The 21094-nt window shown below is 39.6% G+C and overlaps 2 protein-coding genes across 4 annotated transcripts in view; one reads left to right on the forward strand and one right to left on the reverse strand.

The window, feature by feature from the left end:
• The first annotated feature begins 151 nt into the window (after positions 1-151).
• On the forward strand, positions 152-4452 carry PRPF38A (pre-mRNA processing factor 38A). The gene is made up of 10 exons (XM_086617369.1): positions 152-299; positions 378-537; positions 1057-1178; positions 1702-1787; positions 1960-2070; positions 2639-2751; positions 3285-3311; positions 3388-3485; positions 3832-3880; positions 4130-4452. Exons 1-10 carry the CDS (start codon positions 170-172, stop codon positions 4170-4172), a joined length of 939 nt encoding a protein of 312 aa, XP_086473495.1. The 5' UTR covers positions 152-169; the 3' UTR covers positions 4173-4452.
• Positions 4453-5828: 1376 nt separating this feature from the next.
• Positions 5829-21094, reverse strand: part of TUT4 (terminal uridylyl transferase 4) — a 48413-nt gene continuing 33147 nt past the window's right edge. For 2 of the 3 annotated variants that reach the window (XM_086617367.1, XM_086617366.1), the window contains 11 exons: positions 20021-20134; positions 18837-18914; positions 18268-18445; positions 17853-17900; positions 17673-17755; positions 15508-15623; positions 13666-13826; positions 12602-12699; positions 9472-9997; positions 6944-7117; positions 5829-5928 (listed from right to left, as the gene is read on the reverse strand). In XM_086617367.1, coding sequence (XP_086473493.1) covers positions 5837-5928; positions 6944-7117; positions 9472-9997; positions 12602-12699; positions 13666-13826; positions 15508-15623; positions 17673-17755; positions 17853-17900; positions 18268-18445; positions 18837-18914; positions 20021-20134 — 1668 coding nt within the window. In that variant the 3' untranslated portion in view covers positions 5829-5836. The remainder of the gene's footprint in view (positions 5929-6943; positions 7118-9471; positions 9998-12601; positions 12700-13665; positions 13827-15507; positions 15624-17672; positions 17756-17852; positions 17901-18267; positions 18446-18836; positions 18915-20020; positions 20135-21094) is intronic. The other variant, XM_086617368.1, reaches the window with a different exon arrangement.

The following is a 21094-nucleotide window of genomic DNA, read 5'->3' on the forward strand; positions in this document are numbered from 1 at the left end:
GGGAACCGCGCCATGTTGGCGCCTGGCGCGCCGAAGCCGCGGCCGGAAGGGACGTTGCCGCCCGAAGATAAGATGGCGGCCGGAGGCAGCGCTCCGGAAGCGGAAGCCGCCGTAGCGCCTCACGGAAGGGGCGCGGGGCGGCCCGCCGCGGAGCTGTATAGCGGCCGCCATGGCGAACCGGACGGTGAAGGACGCGCACAGCATCCACGGCACCAACCCGCAGTACCTGGTGGAGAAGATCATCCGCACCCGCATCTACGAGTCCAAGTACTGGAAGGAGGAGTGCTTCGGCCTGACGGGTATGGCGCGGCGGGCGCGGCGGGCGGAGGCGGCGGGGCGCGGAGCGGAGCCGCGCTGACGGCCCGTCCCTCTCGCAGCCGAGCTGGTGGTGGACAAGGCGATGGAGCTCAGGTACGTGGGGGGCGTCTACGGCGGGAACATCAAGCCTACGCCCTTCTTGTGCCTGACGCTGAAGATGCTGCAGATCCAGCCCGAAAAGGACATCATCGTGGAGTTCATAAAAAACGAGGACTTCAAGTAAGTTGGCAGTGCGTTTGCGTGCTTTTTCTCTCTCCTGGTTGTTTCGCTGGATGAAACGCGGGTGCCCAAAGCAGCCCGGGAAGCAGCGGTGCGGAGTGCAGCTTTTAGCGGGCCTCAGTAGACCCTTCTTGCTGGAAAGCGTCTCCTTGCTCCTGTTTTCCAAAGGCTGCTCCCTTGTCGCTAGGCAGTCGGAACTCATAACACACCTCCTCCGCCTGAAGCATTTAGAACGAGCTGCGTTCAGGCAGCCTATTAATCTACTTTTTCTTGAGTGTTTCTTTTTTGTCTGCGAGCCATCATGCAGTTCCCGCACACATAAACAACCCGTACGGGCGTTATGTGCGTGTGCTTGAGAAGGTATGTATACACCTGGCTACTTGAAGGAGAAAGTCGAAACGGCCGTTTTTTCTGTTTAGTTTAGTGTACTGATTTTCCTCGGAAAATTATGGAAAACTCTTTTATCTGAACTCCTGACTATGGAAGAAGCTCAGATACGTGGGATGGTTTACCTTTCAGGTATGTCCGAATGCTTGGCGCGTTGTACATGAGATTGACAGGCACTGCCATCGACTGCTACAAGTATCTTGAACCACTGTACAACGACTATCGAAAAATAAAAAGTCAGAACAGAAATGGGGGTAAGCACTCTTACTTGGTTGTGGTTTCTCAGTAGCTCGCAGATGACCATGAGCTTTTTTAGCTTTTTTGCTAAAAAAGCGTATCACACTAAGTAAAAGTAAATATTATGTTTTGTAATATAAGCTTAAAAAATTGTGGCATAGCCATCTTTTTTTAAACCTCACTTTTACTTATTCATCCTTTGGATAATCTGCTGCTCGTCTTGCTAACTTGTACAAATGCGAACTGCCTTGCTTGTTTTGCCTTCCCCAAGTGCTTGTGTTTTCTGTTGGGCGCTGAAACACAGTTCCACAAATACCAAACAAACATTATTTGAGTGCAGGTTTAAGCACTGTGAATCTACTAATCCTAGCTGTGCAGTAATTTCCTGTGTTTCCAAGATAGGCCTGATGATTTTCCTCATCTTTGAGAATGATTTTGGAATGTTGTTTGCATAGCTCACTTTGACATAAATCATCTGAAGTGTTTTATCTTTACTCTAGCCACTAATCTTGTCTTTTAAATGCTATTCTTTTCTCCCAGAATTTGAACTGATGCACGTGGATGAATTTATTGATGAACTACTCCACGAGGAACGTGTATGCGATATCATTCTGCCTCGATTACAGGTTTGGAAAAGTAGATGGTTATTGAATTCTTAACTGCATCAGATTCAATCGTTGCATCAGCTACTGGCTTGTTGCATAAAGCTACGATCCAGGCCTTTCTGGCACACGAGACGCCTCCTTAGGTGTTTGTTCTTACTTGGGTTACGTTAGATAAAGTTGTAATTTCTCCTAGAAACGGTATGTTCTAGAAGAAGCTGAGCAACTCGAGCCACGTGTCAGTGCTTTGGAAGAAGACATGGATGATGTAGAATCTAGTGAGGAGGAGGAAGAGGAAGACGAAAAGGTTGGTGAGCTGTTTTGCCAACGGGTAGTTAAAGGTGGTGCTGAACCACCGCAGAGCACTTTATGGCCTATGAGAAATACTTGAGGGGGGGCACCAGGAGGCTGGTTGCAACTCTTATCTTCCCCCTTAACGTATTTTCATATAAGCTGTTTGTGAGAACTCGTTAGATCCTGAAGTAGTTCTCAAGTGCTGCGTATTTTGTAAAGCCTTTCTGTCTCCTGAAATTCACAAATCTGGATCTGTTCTGTGTTAAACATTCTTCAGAGAAGTTATTTCACATACATATAGAACAGAGAGAACTAAAGGTGATGATGAAGGTTTTGATGACCGTCATAGTTAATTCTGCTGTACTTCTTAAGAATCAATAGTATGAGACAGTGGCCATTTTAATTTCCAGTTGGCAGACTTGGGTAGTACCACTCATTTCTGAAGATGAAACACTTAAGGATGGGGAAGCTTGATTGCATAACTTTGGTCATTTATATTAATTGTTCAGAAGTCCTTACTGCTAGATAAAAACCTTGAAACAAGACTTACAGAACCTGTCTCCCTCCGCCATTGTTTCCAGCTGGAGCGAGCACCCTCTCCTGACCATCGCAGAAGAGGCTACAGAGACCTCGATAAACCTCGCAGATCTCCAGCTGTGCGATACAGGCGGAGCCGAAGCAGGTCTCCAAGAAGGTGACGTGGCTTTTTTTTGAGCAATATTTTACCAGTTGTGCTGCAGATGGCTGGAGCAAAGCATAGAAGTGCAGATGATGATTCAGCCAGATTCTCCTACCCCTCCCAATGCCTTTAGCCACTTTCTAAAGGAGTTGCAGTGCACAGCCACAGTCAACCTGTGTGCCTGTTTCGCTAGTCCTTCAGCAACTTGAACTTCCTTGCCAACTTTAGCAAACTTGACGATACAGTGAAGATACTAAGGAGAACCAAGTGCTTTGTTTTCATGTAAGCCAAAGGCTGCACAGAAAATCCCATTAATTGTTCTCACTGATAATAAGCCAGGAAAACTCATCACTTGCCTCCTTTGCTCGTTGTACAGGCCAGTCCAGAAGCGTGTACTGCCTCTTATGCAGCAGGCCAAACACACGCTAACTGGGGACGTGGGAGAGTGCAAGTGAAGCCCTGGTGCTGTTGCTGGAGAATATGGGAAATTAAACAGCTGGTTCTGCTAATTATTTTTAGTGACTTTTTCTCTTCTCCCCCCATTACAGGCGAAGTCGCTCTCCAAAGAGAAGAAGGTAGCCTTTTATTCTATTATTTAATCTTACGTGTGCATTTTTAGTATGACTGTTTTAAAAGCTTCCTTTCTCTCAGTCCGTCACCACGCCGGGAGAGGCATCGCAGCAAAAGCCCAAGACGACACAGGAGCAGATCCAGGGAGCGGCGCCACAGATCAAGATCTAAATCTCCAGGTATTTTTGTCATTTACAGATTAACTCTGGCAAGTCTTCATCAGCAGAACATCCGCTGCAAGAAAGATCCGTATGTCGCTGTATCAAGAAGGTGGCATAGGTGTTAATCTGGCGTATAAAACTGCTCGTTATATGAAAGCACATCTGGAGAACTCCTTTAAGACATGCAAAATTGCCTTGAGTATGTTTTTTAAATATTTGCAAGAGGTCAATTTGAGTGCCTAAGTAAGGCTAGGGTTGTTCTGGCATTATCTAGGACACTTGGTCACTAGAAACAGACTGCTTTAGCAAAACCAAAAAGAATTCCAGGTCTGTGGAAGTAACTGTTACTTTTTTTACCTTGTAGGGCATCATCGTAGTCACAGACACAGAAGTCATTCCAAATCACCTGAAAGGTAAAGGCTTGGCCTGTTTTTAAGGGTGTCTGTACTGCTGTAGGAGCTCTTGTCATTTAATCTTGGGGATGTAAAGTTGTCGTATGATGTCGGGAAATCAGATATTTCATATGGTACCTCCCTCAGTGTTGCAGTCAAGTCACACTATCCATAGTTGGCCACAGAAAACACCACTTAGTGCCATGAATCACCTTAGTCTTTTAAAACAATTACTCCTACTTTGTCACATGGCTTTTTTTCCCGTTTCAGATCTAAGAAAAGTCACAAGAAGAGTCGGCGAGGGAACGAATAACAAACTAAATCCAGCACACAGTTTAGGGACCTTGAACTGCAGTCTCATACTGTCCTATTTGCTTAATGGGACAGCTGGATATGTACTGGCTGCTTTAGCAGTCCATTTCTTCAATCCTTCTCCTCTTGTACAAGTGTTGTTTGTTTGTGTTTTTTTAATTAAAAGAAAGCTAAGGATCCTTTTTATGTAGTTAGTTACTCATCCTCATGATAGAATTTGAGGATTGTTTTTAAATTTTTTCTCAAGCCCTGTAAAAACTAGTGAACAGCAATAAAAAAAAAGAGGGGTGTCTTTAAAGGCTCCTTGCTGTTTCTTTTGTAATACTTTGTTTAGACTTCTAGTTGAAGCTAGCTTCATTCTCGAATCAGGGTGTTGTTTTGACAAACAGCCACTGCATTCAGTTGCCAAGGTGAGAGAATACACTCAAGTTATAAACACTTGAGGTACCAGCCTAAACCATCCCAAACCTCCCGTACAGAAAAGGAAGTAAGACTGTCAAAATCCAGAGTGTTTACTAAAAGCAAGAGCTAACTTAAAACCACTCTCCAACACAGAGCTGTTAACTAAGTTCCTTTGTAAGAATCGTCCTTAAGTCTGATTAGGCTTCTGATGCTAGCCATCAGACAGCATTCAGCAAGCCCCCACTTTTCAAATTAAGACTATTGAAGTGCTTACTCAAGTTACAGTTCTCATCTTAGTGCATTTAATTATGTACCAGAGGAAATCAGTTTTGTTAAACCCTTTGTGTACCATCCCTTTATTCATAGTCCTGCTTCAGGAGCAGGGACTGACAGTTTTGTCCCCTCAACACTGCATTTACGGCTTAAATATTTCCACAAACTGCCCCATGAGCGTTGACAACACAAAAAGTAGTATGCCAAGTGAATTTATGGAAGGTGCTTTTTGAAATCACTTCATAGTACAGCCTGATTCTTCTAGAGTATTTTCATATTCTTTTGCAAAGTTTGAACAGAAAAGCAGGTGTACTCTTCCCTCACATCAAGTATTTTACAAGAAAGACTCGCTGGCTGTGAACAGTGCATGCAATGACACGAGCTTGGGAAAAACAAGTGTACTGACTGCTTCATTAAAGCTGCTCCTCCTTCATCTCTTCTTCAAGATAACTAAGTTAAAGCTGGTTTTATTATTCTGGTTTCCTAGTTACAGTTAAATGCAAGCATGCATACAAAGAGGGAAGAGGAAAAAGCCTTATGTCCTTTTTTTGCAGTTTTATTTTTCTTTTAAAAAGTTTTTTGGCACTACATAGTTCTGTAAAGAATAGAAGTGACAAATTTTTAAACACATGAAATCCCCTTCTAATTTTATTTTTTTAGAACAATATATATAAAGTCTGAAGCAACCAAAGTATGAATACAGCTAATAGAAAATAAAGAACTTAATTTTAAAAATTCTCTCTCTTTACAGTTTATCAAGATAAAACAAAACACAATTCCCCTTAAAAATAGGGTAATAAAATAGATGAAATTTGTATCACTCAGATTTGTGATACTAGTAAAAACTATAGTCATATCTATGTACAAATGATACAGTTTAAAAACAGTCTTAAATAATCTTGTATCTAAACATGTTGCATTAAGATTTTAAATCAGAACCTGAATTTTTTCCTCCCTCCCCTCCCCCCTACCCCCCCATCCCATTAAATTTCACTTTTTCTGTTGAATGTAATTCAGATTCAAGTGTGGGTGTCCTTGAGACAGAAGTGAGAACCGCTGGTTACTCTGCATCAGTGGACCAGCTAAAAGAAAATGGATTACAATTACTTCAGCAAATTAAATATATTTAACAGTGCTTGGCTATATTCAATGTATTAATCTTACTTCGAAACAAAGCCGTTTTCTAGACTGACACAAATGCTATCTGTATAACTAACCCATTTAATGGGACAATGCAATATTACTTCAATCCTATTTCCAAAATTCCCTCAGAATCATCAATACCTCGTTTTGTTGCATTACTTTAGTTATTTAACAAAAGTAATTTCTGGATTTTTAAATATGGGTCTCACGTGGAAAGCTTGCTACAGCCAATAGATTAGATTTTAAAAAAAGAATTTGGTGCCAGTACCTCTCATTTTATAGTAGGTGACTCAGCAACACAGTAATCACAAATCCTCCAGGTAAAATTTGGGCATAGTTTCTTAGTGGAACCAAAGGTCTTTTTCCTACAGCCTTTCCTGATCCTGGCCAGATGCTGAACACCTCTACCATTCACCAGCATCAGAAAGAGGTAAGATACAGTCAGTCTTTCAAAGTACCCTGAGTAACTGAACCTGATCTAACTTTGAAGTTAGTGCTGCTTTGACTGCTGAGGAGTTGGACTAGGTAACCTCCAGAGGGCCCTTCCAACCTGAATTATTCTACGGTCTTGCAAGCTTTTATCTATGCAAGTCATTCCATAAGGCAAGATACATAAGCCAAATAAAATGAATTAAGACAAAAATTTCTTCATATTCTTAACATGCTTATGGACAATTCATCTTAATCTCTATTGAGGCAAAGGTGGCTCTCAGCAGTGAAGCAGAGAGGCTAGAAGTGCAGCAGACTGCAATTTGGCTCAGATTTCAGAATCTGATTTAATCTCTTCCCTCCCACAAAGATTTTTCATCCATCCACACAGGAAGCCAAAGCATTGATTTGACTCTTGGATTCATTATGGTTCCAGGGAGCCTAGCAAGTGAAACTTGATTCCTTGGCTTTTAAAGTAAAGAGACATGTTGCATGAGCTGTTGATTCACATACTAGTTCTAGTACCTTGAGGGTAGAAAGGTTTGTTCGGTGGATAGCTGGCATTTCCCTGCTGCATGTAGTTCTGAGGCATATTGTAAGGCCACGCTCCTCGGAGGAGAGGAAAATGGGTAGGGGTCCCATGGTCCCAAGGGACAGAAGGAGGGTTCATTTTACCAAACTGTCCTTGGAAACCCTGATCTATTTTTCAATTGAAAGGGAAAAGCACATTGCAAGTTGAAATAATTAAACAGTAAGTCACAAACACAATTTACATCTTAAATAACAGTTTGCAGGGGACTTAATGTGATTAGTCTGATGTGCTACTCTATTTTTTTAAAATATATATATCAATAAAAATTACCACCTAAATTACTTCATTATTCACTATAACAGAATTTACTGGAGGGGGAGACAAGACGATGAATCAGTCTTAAAATCAAGACCTACAATTTCACTATTCCTGTGGCATTCTCATGATGAAAAATACGAGGTCTGAACAATGTTACTAATATCTGATCCCCCCAGATACTCACTGTCACTGACACAGCTGTGATACGAAAACTCTTACCCTACAGCAAGAAATAGTTCTCTGAACACGTACGCTTTCTGCTCGGTGAATTCCACTCATATCTTTATGCTTAAGAAACTTGATACACAGATCATCGGACCAACTTAAAATTGATTTTTAGAGAGAAAAATAAAAACTTTTGAAATAAGTACACAAATTGTAAGCTATTCCATTTACAAATCCAGTACTACTGAACCATTAAGGATGAGAAATCAAGCATCCAAGGAGGCAGGACACACAACAGTTGATGCCAAATCCACATTACTAATTCTGCTCTTTTTGTTTGCAGCTCCCAATTTTGTCACATACAGCAATGCCTGCTAATCTAAAAACCTGAACAATGTACGTTTAAAAATAAATACATTTAATAACTATCCTTCTCAATATATCAGGTCCCCTCCAGGCTCATCATAAAAAACACCAACTTGAAGACAGACTTTTATTAAATAAAAGCAAGCTACGTATTTAAAAAAAACAGTTACTTTCATACAATAAAACATGGAGTTAAGCATGAAAAAAGCTCTCTGTCTGAAACTTCTAATGATCCTACTTCTGATCAATTGTCTACTGAAAAGAAAGTAAAGTCACTCCTTCCAACTCAAGGAAAAGGAGCGTGATGAGACTGGAAACAGATGTAAGTTGAGGGAAAGGCAAAAAAAATACTGTGACTGACAGCACAAGAAAACTGGGAAACCTGTGCAGGCACAATGAGAGTAGAAGCAAATAAACTGAGATAGAGCAGAAGGAAAAAGACTGTAGATAGGGACTTACTGACTACATGATAAGAAATGGGACTTGTTAAGGGAGAATGGAGCATAAACTAGGATTTCAGGAGCTTGTCTAAAAGAAGGCAGCCACCTGGGTAAGAAGACTTGGATTGGAAGGAGCTGCCTGGGAAAAACTCAGAGCTGGGGTCAGCATGGAGGAAGGCACACATGAGCCTGGACAGAAATTAAGATCAGAAATTAAGAGGTACAGACAAAGCACACTGAAGGCACAGAAAGCACGCTGAGAGAAGTTTCTGTATCCTCTAAAATATATACCCTACAAAGCTCTGAATAGAAAAACATGCCTCTCCAGCAGCTCAACACATATCTGAAACTCATTGGTGAATTATACGTCATCCAGTGCTGTTGGCTCAGCTGAGAAGTCTACTGTTGATGTCAATTACCTTACTAGTGCAGAGAAAGGTTGTGCAGCAGATTCAAAATTTCCATCTCTTGATGAACAACTGCATTAGTTGATGGATGTATTTTTTCAAACATAGGAGGAGTTACTCAGAGTAAATCAAAAGACCATTATCATTATTTAAAAGATTACAGTTAAAATTTAGGGACTGTCCCGTTTTATGTTGCACAGAAAACTATGGGCTTTAATTACTATATATTGTTTTTCTCAGCTTCAAACATACAAATGTACTGGGCTTTGGTATGAGGCAACAGGCTGCTGTCCACTTGTCACAGGGAAAGTCTGTATGAAGTATTTTCAGGAAATGACATTGAGAGAAAAGAATTTAAACGTGGCAGGATAAACTCCAGGTAAAAAGAATGCATAAGTTCATGTTATATTACTGCAAGGAGGCAATATTCAACTTGCACAACCATAATTCTGCCAGTCTCTAAGTTCGTAGCTGCAGTGTCAGCCTTCAGCTAATAAACTGGGTAACAACATAAATGGAAACTGTATTTGTGAACATATTCACAGAAACATGCTCTAGACTCCAACAATTATTAGAACATTTCTCAGTTGAATGCATGATTTCTCATGTGTTGCACAGCCGTTAATGGCAGACAGAGCAAGTTACAATAATCCAACTTGCTTATTTTTTTTTCCTATGAAAACGTTAAGACAGTGAAAGTAATAACTTAAGTTTCTTAAGCATCCTATTTTTAATATAAAACAAGTGGAAAGCGTTAGCTGTTTCTGTAACACTTAACATTTGTACACAAAGTGCGAGAGGTTTGATACAACAGAGAAGAGTTACCTGAATTCCCCACAGTGCCATTGTTCACCAGTGAGTTTGGAGTCACAGGATTGTGCCAGTGTCCCTCATGAGAAGTGCTGGGGATTCCCATGGGCCTGGCAGCAGGCTGTGCAAAGATGATACTGGGATCATTCAAGCTTACACTGCTCTGGTTATTTGTGGTGCTGCTGCTGCCAGATCTCATAGAAAATGGAACATTTGTAGAATGAGGAGGGTTACCCGGTGCAGAGTGAATAACGGGCCCATGAATAGGCCAAGAAGTGTTGGGAAGCTGAATTTGGTGGTGATGGTGCATCTGAAGTAGTCCCAGGTTATGCAAGGTGGAATACTGACCTGGGGGAGATTGGGGAAAGTTAAACAAAGGCAGCTGGACCTGATGGGGTGGCTGTGCACCCTGCTGTGGTTGCGGAACGTGCTTAGACTGTGATATTGGTTGTGGCTGAGTCTGGTTAATGGAGGCTGGCTGAGAGGAATTCTGTGTAAATTGTTGAGGTTGTGGAGAGTAAGATGACTGATGCGAATCAGACTGGAGGGGAAAAAAAAGTATGTATTTCTGATTAGTTCACTAGCTATTTACCGGTGTTTTTCTTTAATAACCACCCCCTGTATCAGATTATTCATTAAAAAAAAGGTAAAGCACTTCCCATCAACACCCCAGATACTGCACCCAAGTTCCTGCTGGTTTAATTAAGTTCAGTTCAGCTGACACTGATTTTCCACCATTAGATAATCTGGCTTGTTAATATGGCACATCCCACCATCAGAAACATCACTCTGAGCAAATCTTAGCCCCAAGCTCTTCATTAGATGACTCGGGCATCTGTTTCTGATTTTTGATCAATGTCTTCTCCACCCTACTTATTTACAGCCCAAAATCTCATTAACTAATTACCTTACTTCTAAATAGAGCAGTTCTAAATGGAGCAGTTCTTATTACTACAGACAGTTTTTAAAGTAATTCTAAAGCAAGCTCCTAACATTTCTTTACTTTTTATTTAATCTGTTGATCAATAAATTGAAACTCAAAAACCCAATTTCAATCTGATGTTAGACCACGACTGAAGGCACAGAAATAGCAATTATTACAGCCTTTGCAGAGCTCTTACAAAGCTTTCCCTTTTTCCCTTTTCCCTTTCACCAGAAACAGGCATGGGCCTATTTCATCTGTTTGGTATTGCAGTTAAGCAGAGAAGTGCTTCAAGAACTGGAGTGGCTGGGAAAAGATTTCCCCCAGTTTATCTGCCAAAATTTATTATAACATTAACCTAACATGGTTTTAAGCACTGAGACAATGGCATAAGATAGGTGCCTCTACAGAGAAATTCAAGTGACAGACAGATGCCTAAACCAGAGACGACTACATGAATCTCAGATCTCAGTCTCCCTCTGGAGTTGCTTGTCTCCCTCCATAGACTATAGCAGACAGCTAGCTCCAAGTAACTCAAGCTGCTGTCAAACATCTGAAGCTAAAGGTCTCTGCTGCTTGTCACTAGCCGTGACTGCTCGCCTGTCCATTAATACTGGCAGACACTTTTCTTCAATAACCAGAGATCTGCAGGACTTCTCCACGCCAGCTTTTCAGATCATTCCTTATAGCAGTGTGCTGTGTGTCTCTGCCTGGGCAAAAGCTGAAGCCCAGAAGCTGGGATTGCTCCCTGCTGCTATTCCAACTGCTCCTGTATAAGTGCCTCCTATGCCTTTCCATCAAACCAGGAAGAGAAGATAAAACCTGGGATTTGAAAGACAACAACTAGTTCAACAGTTTAGATGTTATAAACATAGAGCCCATGCACTGACTACAGCCTTCTTGCAAACATTAAACCACCACAAGCATGCATTAGACATGCCAGCAGCAGGAAGGGAGAAATGTTAAGCTCCAGCCTCTTGGTCTGCTTCCACATCCCTGCTTTCCCTTTTCTCTCCCTCTTGCTCCACTAGCATTCACCCTTCTCATTCTCCTCAAACAATCCCTGGACAGCACATATTCACCAAGAAATCCTGGCCAAATGACAACTATGCTACACACACACACACGGAGTCCGTAACATCTGGATGACAGAAGAATGTGTACATGCAGTAGGTCCACTGTGCATTATGTGCCCGACTGTGTGTGCACCCACATGTCCAGCTTCAGTTTCCCAAAGAAACACAAGGCTCCTAAAAAGATACTCCTGTGTCATGTGATAGCATGGTGGCAGTTCACCCCTTCACTTAGACCAGGGCTGTATCAGTCTCTCCTTTAACAGCATATTATTATAGTAAAAATGATGTCAGAAAGTCTCTGTTACTGGAGCAAACGTTCCAATAAGTGCTTGTTCATCAGTTAGGAAGTAAACTGAACACAGAGCATTAGTGATCAGCAGCTCTGATTACCATGTTTGCTTACTTGCCAGCTTCATTAGCAGGCACGTATTTCTCAGACCTACAGCTTAAAATTAATGAATTTCTGCTGTATTCTGTACTCCAGAAACATTAAACACCAAGAGCTGTATTTGCTCAAATACCCCCTGCTATCCATCTCCACTTAGAAGCAGGTTAAATCTACTTTATCTAGTTCAATAGAGACTTGAATAAATTATAAAAACAAAATACCAAAAACTTCCCCATTGTTCTGTTTGTGCTTCTACTGTGCTCTGGCAGACTTTTGCCCTGTCACATCTGAACTGAAACATGATTCATCTGTGTTCCCTGCCTGTTCATGACAGTCCCTTCAGACAGTTCTCTTAAACCACAGAGAATGACAGTCACAAAACTAAGTCTCCAGCATGTTAACAATGAGCTATGCTTTACTTCCCTTAGTAACTCCAGAACATTGCCAGAATAACTAAGCACAAGACTTCAAAAGGCATCCTAGCATAAATCTCAAAGACAGTGAAGCCAGCCTTTCAGAACTGCAAGGTATGTCATATGTAATTTGACTGTGCAGCTTTCATATTGAAAGACCATAAATGCTCTCCAAGAGACACTACATTATACATCAAAGTTTCATTAACTGGCAGAGGGCGATGTTGTCATTATAAAGTCCAGAATTTTTTGAGAAAAAACTGTGCAAACCTCGTCCTAGCATGGCCCAGGATTGCTGGTTTGCTACAGCTTGCTTACTTCCATACTACAGCTAATTGGAACTTACACATTCTGATGACTGTCTAGTGCGCAAGGGTCGTTCCACTTGCTGCTGACTCACAGCCACTAGCTGTGAATTTACCATGCTTCGGACCAACTGGGTGCCTAATCAAGGAACAAAAACGTTAATAAAAACCACAAGGTTACAGATGACAGAATAATGAACACAGAACTGTGAGTCAGCAATACCTTAAGTCTCATGTGACAGAGTAGGTAAATCACTTTACCCTCTCCTCTCCTTTAAGTGGAAAGCTTTCTCTCTACTGGCAACAGCCAACATTAACAGATATAGCAGCTAAACCCAAAATCTAATTCTGAGTAATACAAATCCTATCATGAACAAGGCTCACTTTGCTAACAGCTGGGAGCTCTGCTTTATACAGGTTTCCACACTACTGCTGTAAGCAGTGGGATTTTAAATAGCAATAACAAGAGCAAAACTTTTGGGAAAAGAAAGGAGGAAAAAAAAAAAGAGTAAGAGATATCAGAATACAGAAAAGCAGCAAGGTTCTCTCTAAAATTCATTTATGATTGCTTCTTCTACTTTTTCAAGTACTGCAGGCATCTAAGGGCCTAATTTGAATGGGTTTGCAATTAGACTTGTCTCTAATTACTATCAGTAATTTGAAGCTGGATCTAGCTTCATATTATCCATGCGCTTTTGGAAGTGTTACTTTAAGACCACTGATTTTTGGTGAAAATACATTTACTTACCTCTCACAGATGATGGAGGGTTAGCTAACATTTGAGAAACATTTGGAAGAGGAAATGCATTCAATTATTACTATTACTACTACTCTTAAATGCACCCATTGTGGGTGGAAGACAAATAATGCAATCCCCTGAAGTGCACTACACTTACTGCTGAGTACACTTTTACTACTCATGCAAAGACTGTACCTCAGGAGGCATTACTCTCCTTGAAGAAAAGCAACAGTTAGACTAAAAGCTGTACTTGCAATGACTGAAATCATTAGCTGCAGAAAGATAATTACCAGGTGTGTATAGAAATCGAGAGAGAAGGGATCTCAGAACTTTCAAATTTTACTAACACCACATAAACTAACTTACCCGGCACGCTATTATTTCTCTGTCGGGTTTGTTTGAATTCAGGACAATCTCTTCTAACATGACCCACATCCCCACAGATGAAACACCTTTTCTCTCTTGTTTCTCTATCATCTTCTTTCACTTCTTTTTCATCATCTTTCTCATTCTCCTTTTTCTTCAACCTGAATAATAATTTTTATTATCAATATCACAAACCAAAAAAAAAAAAATCTCTGTAGACTTGTTCTATTTGTACATTCAAAGGAAACAGTTACATCACCAACAGCTGTACCAGAATACAAATATCTTAAGAATCTGAGAAAAACACTTTCAGAATCGGGTCTGGTCAACAACCTGTTTGTACAAATTTAACGGACCTAGAGGCTTCTCAGAATTGTCCAGAAGCTCTCAGACTGTACTAGGGCAGAACTATAGCTGCAGTTCAGGAGGCTTAGCCTGCCAGTTAGTTTGCGAGTAGTTTTATACAACAATCCGACTGAGTCAGAACGCAGGCAAAACAAGTTAGTTGTATCTTGTAGATACAACCTACCTCTGATGGGAGATGGCATATTTCTAAGAGTGTATTAGCATTCTGAGTTTAGGCAGGATGTGGAAAAAAAGCACTGAGGCTCTTTCAAACACTCGGTACTAATACAACAAACAGCAGAACAACTAGTGATCTCGAACCAAGACAAGAAATAAAGGTCTTTTCCCACATAGTATCTGTAGGATTGTTAAATATTGATACTATTTTGTGAGCTGTATATACAATTTGAGAGAGATTCTGCGTGGCTGTGCTGTAGCAACAGTCTGCGTGAAGAGCAGATCACAACTTCTTTTCCTGAGGCAGATGTAGGGAAAGAGGTGATGCAATTCAGTGTGCTAGTGCTTGTGAGGAGTATGTCGTGGGAGAAGCTGAAAGAGTCAACCTGTGACCTTAGAGTCCCAGTCCAGTTTCACATATGTTGGAACTCTGCTGACTGAACAAAAGGCTGTAAATAAGCACTTTGTAGCAAGAAGAAACCAAGACTCTTTTGAAGAATTATGGAGGGCACAACTGAACATAAGGAGTAAATGAAAAAGCCCAGACTTTAATCTGCATTCTAAAGGCTTCAATGGGTTTTAGGAGGAGTAGACAATCTACACTGAATGGGTCATTAAAAACCCAAAGATGTAAAAATGTGAGGAGTGCACATTCTCTGTCGATTTCTGCTAAACTCTCTTTGGAGATATCGGCCTGCATGTACTGGGGACTCCTCTAGCAGGAGTACTAGATCCAAAACTCCCAAGTGCAATTAATGTACAAGTGCAAGATGACTATACGACTGCACCAGTATGATGTTACAGAAATGCACCTTAACTATGTACATTTTAACTACCACTAGATTTTAATAAATGAACTTTTACCTGCCTTGCAGAGGTATGGTATCAGATCTAGAGAACAATTCAAATTCAACGCTGTCTTCCAAACATGATCACTACAGGAAATCCATTTTAATACATTACAAATTGTGCAATCAGGTAATATGGTCTCCATCTGAATGTTTACACTATAAAAAGATAATTTAGTGATCTAAATTTTAAGATAAGCTGTAACTATGGATATATCATGAAGCAAAAGTGTTCACACTTTATAGACTGTTGATTTTACTGTGTGTGCTCGCATAAACACTCTAAGATTTAAAGAGATGACCAGAAATAGTCTAAGAAAAGCAAAAACAGGATGGGAAATTAGAGATCAAATGCAAAGCTTTGATTTTCTCTGCAATCCAGCATATTCCTCATTTCCATTAAAATTTCAAATATCCAAATCTCTCCTCATTTATTCTCACAGATTTTATGTTAGCTCTGTATATTACTTACCTCCTCCTCTTTGGACAGTCTTTCATGTAGTGACCAATTTTTCCACAGACACGACAACATCTGTCATTGGGTGCCAATTCCCCATCTGTCAGCACTTTTGAGTCAAAAAAGTATTCCTATCAAAACACATCAGACAGATACAATATGTAAACCATTCACTTACACAACTGAGAAATGAAAGCAAAACCGACAGCTTTCATCTCCTATTGTTCCCTAAATTTTACTATTTCCTAGATTATACCTAGTCCTTTTTTTACCCTAGATAATGGCAGCTTTTTCAGAGATGTAGAGCAGTTTGGGCTAAAAAGGGGTATTTAGACTTAGGGCCAGAGACTGAATTTGCAGAACAGCTCATCCAAGCTCCAGTCTGCTGCCTACCTTCCACTTCACCAATGGCTCTTCAGAGAGCAATTTTTTGCATATGATCTATTTTGGTGTCTGAGTCACTGCTTGTATGCTTTCTGAAGCAGCCTATGTCCCTTCCCAAACGTCATGATTATATCCCCCTTAAACAGAACAAAGCTCAGGTGGGAAACAGATGGAGCATGTGCACACTGACCTATATCACTCCACTCCCGTGGAATTTGCTAAGGACAGTTGAAGTTCTGATGCGTGTCAGCACAAAGGCCACAGTTTACAGCCTCTGAGCAACATAAACACCATGAAAGTACTTATCTTGTCTGAAAGGTTGAGCTAGAAGTACAAATAGAAACGTCTTAACGCCAGCTCAAGAACAAAGTCCTACTGTAGACTTAGGTAATTTACCGAACCTTTTTGCTACAATCTCGTCTCTCCACCACTAAGCTGCAATACAAGGCACCGGCTTAGGAAGGAGATCAAGAATTCCTCCTTTATTGGGCACTCTGTAGAAACAAAATGCTATGTAATACTATTGGCATTATTTCCTTCTCAGAAGAGTCAGCTCATTTGCATGCTAAGGCTCCTTTCTGTCCTGCCTTTTATTCTTATGTAAAATGTTCAAAATCTGAGATAAGGCAGAATGACACAAATGAACACATATACAGTATATGCTTTCCAGAAGCACCATAGCCTTGTGTTGAATGTGTATGAAACAATTAAAAATACAGAATGAATTAGAAATAATATTTATTACATACACTCACATATTTGTCAGCTATAGATAACTACATCCACACTGTAGAGCATTATTATTTGTTTCATAGTAGTACTCAAAAGCCCTATTAAAAACAGGTCCTATTTTTGCAGGCACAGAACAAAACAAAACACAGTCACTCCATCAAAGAACGTTTAATACAAACTCAGAAAAAACACAGATAAAGTAAGCAAATGGAAAAGAGAAAATAGGGAAGGATGAGGGGAAATAATTTTCAAAAGATTTTCAAAATCCCTTAGAAACACAAATCCTGTTGAAAGCCATTGGGAGAAAAGTCCTCTAAAATGTCTTAGAAAACACCTTTCTAAGTAGATGTTAAAAATATTAATTCCAGCTGATTTATTTGTTCATGTAACAAAAACAGCTCTCTATTACACATGGATGCCTGGACCCCGTAGCACAGAGGGGTACTTTCTCTAATACAATGTTGCATGAACACATTCCTGATCCTGACTCAAACTACGCAAATTTGGAAGTTCAACTGATTAAAAAAAAAAACTTGACCATCATCCTTTTCCTTCCTTAAGCAGCAATCCTTACCTTCCCCACTCACTGGAAAAATAACCATAGAATCACAGAATCATTTAGGTTGGAAGAGACCTTGACGATCATCAAGTCCAACCATTAATCTAACACTGCCAAGCTGACCACTAAACCAGAATGTAACATCTTCTGAGCCTCTTTAGCTACATGACTAGCTAGTAAGGTTCTTAAAGCTGTTTCTGGGTTTTATAGCTGATTTGGCTGTTTTCTGCAATACTTAATGTCACACAATGAAAAGTTTTTCATAAAAGAAAAACAAAAATCAAAATAGGCTTACTGCCAAAAGTACTCAACACCCATCTAACTACTCCTGTGAATTTTATATTGCAGGAGCCCAATACTAAGCTGTACATTTTACCCAGATAATGTACAATGACATATATTGTGCATACTGAATTGAGAAATACATACATGAGATTTGTTCTGGATGCATCAATCCAGCAGACAAAGAAAAGTAGAAAACATACTAAAAACTATGAAAACTTACAGCTTCTCTTCCAACAGTTGGGTAGAATGGGGTACCAAATAATTTTCTCCCATTGATAAATGCCTTCATTATGAAATTGGTCACTATGGAAGAAAGACAAAGTTATTGGAGAACAATAGAAAAGGCACAACACTTTAGAAACTAGTGAATATTAATCATTAGTTGACATTAATAGCTTACTTTTCCTAGAGACTCCAGCACCGAGATTATGATTCAAGTCAAAAGGATCTGTGTAAAGAAGGGGGAAAAACAAATCAGAGCGCGGAAAAAATATGCTGCAACAAAAATTTTCATTTTAACACAGAGAATTCCATTTTAAATGCACTTGCAGAGTAGATGATAGCAAAGCAATGCTGAGTGTTTAAAAAAAATACGTGACTAACCATAATAAAGTAGGAGCAATTTACTGACATATACTAAAATTTAGGAGTCTAATCTCATTTCATAAGCTGTACGACTTGCAAACAATGCTTTTTTTTAAACACTGCTGGTACTTTCCTCACATAAAGATCCTGTGCAACAAGGAGAACAGATCCTCAAGCAACAGCGTTCACCACACTCTCATTAACAGAATAAAAATTCAGCGGATCAGTACCTTCGATGGCAATACATTTGGATGTCCACTGTTTCTCAAATGTAGTTAACAGCTTCTTCTGCCGGATGCTGATCACATATTCCTTGAAGTCAAATTCTTCAGTGTAGAATCGCAGCAACCCCAGCCAGAGTTCTCCAAGTGACTCAGTGTTCTTTCCAAGAGTAGGCAGACGCTTCTTCTGCATGCAATTGAAGACACAATTTATACAGGTACAGTTACTGAAGTACTTCTTCTGAAATACCTCTCTAACCAGTAGTTTGTCTACCACGAACAGTTTCACTTTGTTAAACTAAGATTAAATCACTACAATTAATACTACTTCAAATCCTTTATTTGTTTATTAAGAGTAAAAAGTATTTTTCCTCATTTATGTAACTTAGCAATGATTTAAAATTAACCAAGAAAAAGCAGACACTCATTTCAGCAAAAAAGGTACCATTTGGAAAGTTATAATAATATGGATACGGAAGTTCAACTACTCTTCATATATTACACTGTTAGAAATACATAACTTCCCCATAAAAAACACGTTTTAAGTTTTGGTGACTCTTCTGGAATTAGAATATTACCAATTCTTCCATGTCATCAAAGAAAAAAGCATTCCATCCATCCACCATTCTTTGTGGAATCTGTTTTCCATCAAATATCTGTCGAAATAGAAACAAACACAGTTACCAATCTAATTCAAAGTCACTATAAAAGATTTGCAGTTTTACTGGTAAGAAATAGCACAAAAATATAAATATTTTAAAATTTTAACAATTACTTCTTATATAGGTAAAATTTCCCATTGGTAAGAAGTTTGAAAGTCTTTTTGCATTATTGCTATGCCTCTCTCAAATTATTTGGATATTTTATTTTTACTTGTTCTTTGCAACTAAGAAAACATGAGTGAATTACCTCATCAAGATTCCAACATCCCTCTTGCCCACAAAACCTCTAAGGAGACTTTATATGACTCCTATTACATTCTGACTTTAGCAAAGCCAAGGGTAAATTCCACTGTTATTTAAATGCGCTCTCTGGGTAGCAAGAAAATAACAACTCCCAACCACTACTAAAGTATCACCAAGAAAGTCTGAACCTTAAGCCAATCTTCTTCTTGCACGCAGACAACAAAAAACTCAGAAAGGGATAATTTTCCAAAGTGCTTGGGAGTTCTGGAGCGTATCCAGGAAGAGGCAGACAGCTGACTAATTACATTCTCCCCACCCATGCAATGGAGGTACAGAACACTATTTTCTTAATAAAGTTTTCTGGTACATGAAAAATAGTATCTTTAAAGTTGTACCAGAGCATTAGTTATCTTTTTTTTCCCCTCATTAAATCATAAAAAAAACCCTTTATCTGTTACAGATAAGGTGTTGAGCAATGAATATTGTTTCTGACAATAACGGGTGGAAGAGCTGGACTCACATCTCAAGAGCATCTGGCACAGTCTCATAATTACAATTCTGTTCTCTCCATACCACCTGCCAATTTATTTTTCTGTCCTGTTCGGCATATAAATATCATCATAAGATCAAAATCCCGACGTAAATGTAACAGCAGAACTTAGGTCTGATAGATTCTTGATTTTGTTGTAATTTTCTTGGCTAAGTTTTACCCACTAAAACCAAGCGGCAGCTAGAACCTGCTAGTGCAGAAGGGCCCCGTATTTCATTCATCCCCCGCACCCTAAAAGCCCAGCCTTCTCATATTTCGCTTGAAGAAAGTGCATCTATTTTCATAGCCTCTTTTTCTGAAAACCTACCTCCTGAAGAACTGGAATAACTGGTGGATTTCTCTGTTGCAGAAAGTACAAAACCATAAGAATATAGGCGTATGAAGACAGACTACCACGGGATGCATCACCGATGTCGCAGCGCTGAAAAAATACATTTTAAACAAAACACTGAAATTACATTTTGTTACCCAAGACTATCAGCTATGTCAGAGAGCAAACAGAAACTCTACCAGTAACAGAAATACATTCCTCTCACAACTAAAAATTGTTTTATGAAGCCTGAAAAATAAATGTCCTTAAAGTTAAGTGCCATCTGGCAAATCCACAGCATAATTTGACTAACACAAAACCAGAAAAGCTTCTCATAGCCAAAATATTTTTTTTTTATTCTATAATCTGCCAAATTGAAAAAAACAAATCAAAAAACCCAGAACAGAAATCCCGACAAACTTCTACATCTGAATATCCAGGCTTCAATACTGTAAAATTAATTTTCCTAAACTCATGTTACTAGTGCTGTTTCTATGATTCCTTATTGTTGTGGCTTAGTCCTCTTTTTTTTAATAATTTCTTACTAGGCAAGTATTTCCATGTCATACTGGTGACTTAGGCAATATCTGGCATTTTCCTAGCATACATACACATACCTAATTAAACCATGGTCTAGCCTGCACGACACAGCATAAACCAAACATCAGAGAATTACCTTACTATGCTTGAAAAATCTTAACTACAGCATAATCTTTCTACAGCACCTGCTTCTCAGCTACCCTTTGCTTCAAGCCTGTGTTATAACAAACACCACATTTTTAACCTCTTTAGTCTGGAAAAACAGAGATTCACAAATTACTTTCACATTAGCAGCAGCAGTGACAGCTGTTCCTGTTTTTTCTGCCAATGCAAACAGAGGAGGATGCGTTTTGCTTAAGCAGGGAGTATTTTTATAGCTATAAAGTCACCTCCAAACATGTGCATTCAAGAGTGCACATCTCAATTTGAAAATTGGTCTTTGCAGAAAGATTTTTTGAATTTATGCAACAGTATGTGATACTACAAAAAAAATGGACGATTCACTATTATCAACACAAGGCATTTTTAATA

Source organism: Tauraco erythrolophus, chromosome 10, assembly GCF_009769465.1.
Source record: "Tauraco erythrolophus isolate bTauEry1 chromosome 10, bTauEry1.pri, whole genome shotgun sequence".
Lineage (NCBI taxonomy): Eukaryota > Metazoa > Chordata > Aves > Musophagiformes > Musophagidae > Tauraco > Tauraco erythrolophus.